The 7,430-nt window shown below is 31.2% G+C and overlaps 1 protein-coding gene across 2 annotated transcripts in view; it reads right to left on the bottom strand.

The window, feature by feature from the left end:
* The window catches only part of LOC108722136 (peptide transporter family 2), a 12,444-nt gene extending 6,079 nt beyond the window's left edge, over positions 1 to 6,365 (bottom strand). The window contains exons 1-2 of one of the 2 annotated variants that reach the window (XM_018447081.1): positions 6,276 to 6,365; positions 4,221 to 4,261 (exon numbers count right to left, since the gene is read on the bottom strand). In XM_018447081.1, the coding sequence (XP_018302583.1) occupies positions 4,221 to 4,261; positions 6,276 to 6,327 (93 nt within the window). In that variant the 5' untranslated portion in view covers positions 6,328 to 6,365. Of the gene's footprint in view, positions 1 to 1,492; positions 2,054 to 4,220; positions 4,262 to 6,275 lie in introns of those variants that run through there. The other variant, XM_018447082.1, reaches the window with a different exon arrangement.
* Positions 6,366 to 7,430: the final 1,065 nt, after the last annotated feature.

Raw genomic sequence — 7,430 nt, 5'->3', positions numbered from 1 at the left:
CCAGCTCTGCCAGTGAAAAACGCTATTAGAAAATATACTCGTTTGAGATTATTTTTACTATGTTGTTATTGAAACCTCGCTTAAACAGGTGTTTAAATGCCATCGCGTAAAAAGAGGACATCGCAGAAAATATCACTAGTGAATGAGTTGCAATATATATATATATATATTCTCAAAGAAAGCGGATGCATCAAAAAGTTTTAAAACGACGTAAGCTATTATAATTATTTATATATTATTTATGTGTATATCATAACTTTGAATAATAATTAGTTTTTAATTAGTTTAATATTTAACACAATTTTAAAATGAATATGTTATTATCGTGTTTAAATCTACAAATATAAATAAAAATTTTCGAATGATAAAGAAGTTTTGCGTTTTCGAGACGTTCTATGATGTTATTACTTCGTTAAAAGTTTACACGAATGCAAACCGATAAAAATACATAGGATATTTACAAACTCAGATAATGCGTTCTCTTTTACAACAATTAGTTACGTAGTGCGAACGAATATGACAAAACGCGCGATTACAGAGATATCATTATCTATAATATTATTTGTACTTTCTTCTCGATAATCGTTCCGAATTCGATCTAAATCTCGGTAATGCTTGTCATGTTTTGTCAATAAACAATTAATAATTTTATAATGATGTATGTATGCGAGGAACGAGTTTGAAAGGATTATCTAATTTCAGATAAGATATGACAATATCACACATTGGTATCCTAAATGTTGATCATATACGGAAATCGGTGTCTCGCGGTATCTGGATTGAGATTGTTGCACAACGATCAAAATGAATTTGATGAAAAACTTGTGCCTCAGAGAAAGTACAGTAGTCGCGGCCGTGATGAAGGGAATTAGTCTGGCATGCTGACGTGAATGGAAGTGAATCAGTGAACCAATTGAAAAACTGATTTATTCTTCAAACCTATTCATGTCACTGTCTTGTGATAATTTGAGCTTATGTAAATTATAGCACATATTTTTCTTTTTCCAGCAAATCAGTAAATATGTACAATAAAAAGATGAAGCAAGACGTTTACAAAATATTTTACAGATCACATTAGTTTCTATATGAATTTGAATATATGTCGTATAACGAAGTTATATATGTTGTATACGAACAAATCATACTGTTTGATCTACGAAAATCAAACGATATGATTTGACCTAATTTTTGTTAAAGATTGAGAAGTCGGATTATACAAATTCGTATTATATTTTTAAATAAGGATAAACAAATGAAAGCAACGCGTTTTTTAAAATATGGAAGGAAAATTTCACCTCTTTTCTCTCAATATTTTTTTTTACAAAATTCTAAAATATTCTTTCAGTATTTCTTCAAGATAGCGGGAACGCGGTTTCTAGTCTGTCCTTCAAAATGATACGCTTAATATAAGTTAAATTATACTAAACTACTTACTTACATACGACAAAAAGTGATAACTTATAATAATAAGTATATACGTTAACCAAGTTACCTGACGCACAGGCATTTTATTCATCATGTACGCAGCAAACCGCAATTTTGTCCACGATTAAGAGAAAAAAAGAGAGTTGATGTATATCAATAACAATCACTACCACGAGGATCGGTTCACTACATCAGATGGATGTTTTGCCCGATATGTTACAAAACGTTTGTCTACTCCGGATCGTCCAGATCGAGGAGTGACAACGGAGCGATCACTCGTCGTCGTTGATTTTGATGGCTCCGTTCGCACTCGCTCCAACATCGAGACTGACATCAGCGACCATGAGTGAGCACAATATTGTTGCCAGAGTAAGTAGGTAGGTATGGTACAACCATGTAGGCACGGTATATCTCAAAGCAAGCATATTACAGGTGACAGGCGGGCATTATGTCGTGGTGCGAGCATGCAGTGCAGTGTGATATAGTATTTGAATGTGAAAGTACGTGATTACATACAGAGCCACGTGCGACCTGCCGTTCATTTTTGCAAGTGGTTCAGATACGCGCTGTGACAGTTTCCGATTAAGCTGGATTTATCTCGAGAGATTACGAGTCTGCGTTTAGAAGACGCTAGACGTCATTGCATTACATACACAATGCAATAATGTAGAATATGAAAAAAAGAAAGATATCCTGCATAAAAATATATTACTAATGCAATAAGTAAATTCGAATAGTGTGATAGTAGAAAATGATAGGTAGAAAAAATTTCATTAAAATTACACTGAAATTTTATTGTGAAAATAAAATATTATGATGCATAAAATTAGTTCTAGAATTCATAAAGGAAACTTTTTTTTATTATAATTTTATCGTGTATCCTCTGATATGATGCTAATTAATAATACTTATTTTCACAATAAAATTTCAGTGTAATTTTAATGAAATTTTCTCCACCACTATTACACTATTCGAATTTACTTATTGCACTAGTAGGTCGTGTGTCTAAAAAGTTTTGAGCCTCAACATGAAGATGTTGCATTACTCGTCAAAACAATTTTGGTACTGTAATCGTACATACTTTGAAAGATACCTGCGAAAATTGTAGCTACTTCCGGCGCTTAGTTGTTGTTTGACAGTCATTTGTGCCAGTCAATGTCAATGTTTTTGTAAAAATGGAAAAAATCGAATATCAGCAGTCGCCATGATAAAAATTCACGAATTGCGGTTCGATTAATTGACCATCCACCGTATTCACCAGATCTGGCCCCCAGCGACTTTTTTCTGTTTCCTAGGCTCAAAGTTTGGCTCGGAGGACAGAAATTTTCATCGAACGAGGTCACCGCATCCGTAGACGCCTATTTTGCAAAGCAAGACGCTCAGTATTATTTGAATGGATTAAAGGGGTGGGAGCATCGCTGGAAAAAATGTATCGACTTAAAAGGAGACTATGTGGAAAAATAAAATTGAATTTGACCGAAAAATCACTTGTTTCTATGTTAGGCTCAAAACTTTTCAGACGACCCTCGTATTTTTATGCGGGATGACATCATGATTTTTAAGAATAATTGATTCACCTTCTCAGATCGTAATAAATATTTATATGTCAACAGTAATTCCACAACAAAATGTGTTTATTACTTTCGAAGAAAATGTCGCGATATTAATATTAGACTATGACTTATGCTGTTGACCTTGTTGATGATATAAATTATGAGTATTTGCGGCAAAACCAGAGAAGCTTATACATATATTTTTAGAGTATACGATTATCGAAATATACGCTGTACGAGTGTAATTAAAAGAACCGCGGTATATCCGTCGATTTAATTATCAGATTTTTTCCCAGTAAAGTGACGTAACACATGCATGTATATATATATACTATTTCTTTTATATCTATGTATTATCTATAGTAGAATGATCCGTAGTAGAATGATTACGATTAATTGTTCTGATCTTTTTTTGTTTAGCAAGAGATAAGCACTGAAAGACAAATATGATTGTACAAAAATAAAAATCGCTCCAATCCCCATTAACAAAGTGATTTAAAAGAAAAAATTCATTAAGCTAATCTATCGAGATCTTTTTAATCTAAAAAAAATCAATCCATAAAGTTCGTTATAGAATCTACCGTTGAAACTTTCGTGCGAACTTTCATCTCAAACTGAAATATCGTGTATATTGCAGAATCTTTCGCAAAAGCGAAATAGGATTGCGACGACAGGTACCACGAAGAAAACAGAGAAGTTGCTCAATAAAAACGCGGTCGATGATACGTGAATATAAATTCGATGCGGGACGTTTACCTGATAGTTTTGCAATATCGAAAAACACGGGAAGATTGTTTCGTCAAATGATTCCAGAATCTTGCGTTCCTTTTTTTTTCTTCTCGTCAAACAACATTAACTTTAATGTACATGTGGAAATACGAGCCCCATATTATCAGATTAAATTATATAACGCGTTATATACGCTTAAATACGCGATAAAATAATAATAATTGTTTGACTTCGTGGTAACATTATCATGAGCGAAAGTAATCCAAGTATGTTTATGTAAATTTTTCATAGATGCTTACTGCACCGAAATTAGACAAACAAAATTATCAGACAAGATTACGAAACACAAATAATCGCGGTAATCTTCGTATTTTATCTATTTATTTATCTAAAGACTTATTTAAATATTTTAAGTATAGATATTTAAATATTTAACTAAATATACTACAAATTGTGTATAGGTGTTTTATGAATATTTGCGATTTAAGTGCTGATCTCCTAATTTGATCTCACCTCTTCTTGCTCTTCGACATTGTTTTGATTATCCGGGTGATCTGAAACATGTAATATAAATATTTAAAAAGCTGACAAAGTATTACATCATTGAGGCCTGAGATAGACGCTGCGTAAGAAAATCAAGATAAAGTTGAATATTGCTGAGATTGCTTTTATCATTACAGTGTTTTCATTTGTGATAATTACATTCAGAATAAATTAAGTAACTTATTACATTAATCGTTTATATTAAAAATCAAATCGGTAGCTTATTTTAATTTATCTAGTGGAAGCAACCGGCGACCATTTACGTCGATCATCAATATTCATAGCGACAATTTGGCTGTTTAAATTGGGTCATGGTCCAATTATGTACCAAGGCAATAAAAGAATCGTTAGGTACATAGCTACGACAATTAAACTACTAAATATTGAATATATCAATCAGATATACATTTACTGCGATATATCGAATAATATGCAATGATATTTAATATATCAAATGCAATGATATTATTGTTTATGTCATTTTTTTACTTCGATTCATTAGTCGATAATTTCTTATCACACTTCTTGTACAAATTACAACGATTTATCGTAGATAAATGACGTTGTCAAAAGAGACATAAGATTATTATCACAAATAAGTTCAGTAATTACCGTCAGTCGTATTGGCGGATGCATGTACTCGAAAGTCTTTGAAGAGATAAAAGAATTATTTACTATTACACACTAATCTAAAAATTTTTATGATTTCCTACTGTTGCTTATCATCGGCACGCTATTGTCTTTCATTCTTAAGGGGATCGTAAAGCCGTCTGTATTACCGACTAAATCGTAATTTTTGTATAATACTTTTTTCTCTTTCACAGATTCGAAAATCTTTTCCAGGATTAAAGTATACACATTAATACGTGTTTGTGAGGTGGAATTTATGTCGAAAACGACAAAAAATTTTGAAATTGAAATCTTAAGAAAAATTTTTTATCGTTCTCGGGATAAACTCCATCTCACAAACACGTATTAATGTATATACTTTAATCCTGGAAAAGGATTTTCGCGCGCGAATTTGTGAAAGAGAAAAAAGTATTATACAAAAATTATACGATTTAGTCGGTAATACAGACAGCTTTAGGAGCCCCTTAAACGATTTAATGTTTGAATTAAAGTTTGATATTTTACTTAAAGTAATTTATGTTAGTAATCAAATGTTTGCATAGCATTATCTATCGTAATATACTTATTGTAATATAATTTTTATTGTTGTTTAATATTTTGAGTTATCTTATTATTACTTATTCATTATTTTTATAAGCCTTTTATTTAAATAAAATAGCAACAGTTTCCTGTTCATAAAACAATTCTTATTAAATCGCTAAATTACTTAATGTTTATTTTTTCACGGATATTGTATGTATAAATGAGATTTTCAAAAACAATATAATTAAAATAATATTTGCGTCAAACCGATATGTAAAACGATGACAGCTGCTAAATCTTAATATTTATCTTATTATCTATTAAATATTTATTTTTATTATCCGGAAAAGAATAGAATAATATGATTAACAGAAGTTTATTAGAGGAAAGCGAGGGGGTAACCACTAGATGAAATATTGTCCCACAGATTACATGATTTCATATGATTTTATCTGATTACAAATAATTTTTTCCACATATGAAGTAATTTGGTAAAATATACGATTTTATTTAATATTATACAATGGTTTCTCGTGGTTTTATAGGTAATTATCGGATTATGCATAGAGATTTCATATAAATTTTATAATGATTTCGAGGACTCTGTCCCACGATTACATTAAGTGGTTACCCCCTCGGAGGAAAGCGCTCTCATTTCAGTATATCTTGGGTCGCATAATCAATCAACAGTCAGTTGAGTTGTATGAGAGAAAGTCAAATCACAAAAAACCGAGAAAGAAATGAACGAAATAATGTAAAGGTATTACAATAAGAGCAACGTCGATCTCAATCTGAAGCAACATAAAAGGCTTTTTTTTATATGCAAGAGATGGAAAGATGAAGAAATGATATATAGTTGTTAAAATAGGATACCTCGGATCTCGTTTTCGGAATTTTTTCTCTTCGTCACACTCGAAGTGTTCATTTTCCCCGATTCTGTGCCGTCCAGCTTATTTCCACGACGATAACTCGGACACTGATTCGTGTTTTCGGTCGCAATACAGATTATCACTCCTCGTCTTATCTATCATCAATCAAGTCTGTAGACGAAGGAAATCTGTTCACAAAGAAACAAGGTTTTTATCGTGAGTGATACTGAAGATTTTAATATCCTGCATGTGAATTTGAATTAATGAATGTCGATGTTTGGGTAATTCAAACAATGTTATTTGTTTACAAAGTATTACCCTGGTGGAAAAATTTCACTGAAATTATTCTACGTTTTGGAACACTTCAGCAAAATTTCAGAATTTCAAAAAAAATTTCAGTTCACAATTTCAACGATTTTTCAGTATGTTTAGCTGAAAAATTCACTTTCATTGAAATTTCAGCAAAGTTTCAGCAATTTCGCTGAAATGTTCTAAAACATGGAACAATTTCAGCGAAATTTTTTCACCAGAATATTAATGGAAACTTGTTATTAATATAAGTTATCAACATAGTTACATGAAATATGAGGTGACATCCAAAAGTTCCTTAAATTTCTTCATAAATAAAAATATATATAGGGTAACTCCGGCAAATACGCGCTGGGATTTACGCCGCAGAAGTCAGAAAAAATAGAAGTGGGGATAATTTTCCCGTAACTACTCTGTTACATGCCTTTATATTATATTAGTATTGTGTTATGATTTCAGCTTCTTACTGTTAATATTAATGAATTTATTGTGAATTGAATCGATTTGTCACTGTAATAAGTAACGCCATCATAAGTTATAATCTACATAAAATGATTAATGTAGGACGTGTAAAAGACTTAGTGGTTATTTCGTGATACATACGTGTAGTGGAATAGTAAAGCATGTTTGTATTATTTGTAAATTTTTCATGAGCCGTACATACCCTCTTTCCCCCTATGAGTAGCCATATATCCCACCGCTATGAGATATGCGGCAAAAATACAAGAGAAAAAGGTTTCAAAAAGTTTATTTTTTAATATGAAAAATAAATATTTCGGATATTTTCTAATATTTTTTTCATAATAGTAGACAGTACAAAGTTTTTACTGATATAGTTCGTTTACTATTG

Source organism: Mycetomoellerius zeteki, unplaced genomic scaffold (assembly GCF_001594055.1).
Source record: "Mycetomoellerius zeteki isolate Tzet28-1 unplaced genomic scaffold, Tzet1.0 scaffold198, whole genome shotgun sequence".
NCBI classification, from domain to species: domain Eukaryota; kingdom Metazoa; phylum Arthropoda; class Insecta; order Hymenoptera; family Formicidae; genus Mycetomoellerius; species Mycetomoellerius zeteki.
This window is presented reverse-complemented; position numbering and strand designations above follow the sequence as displayed.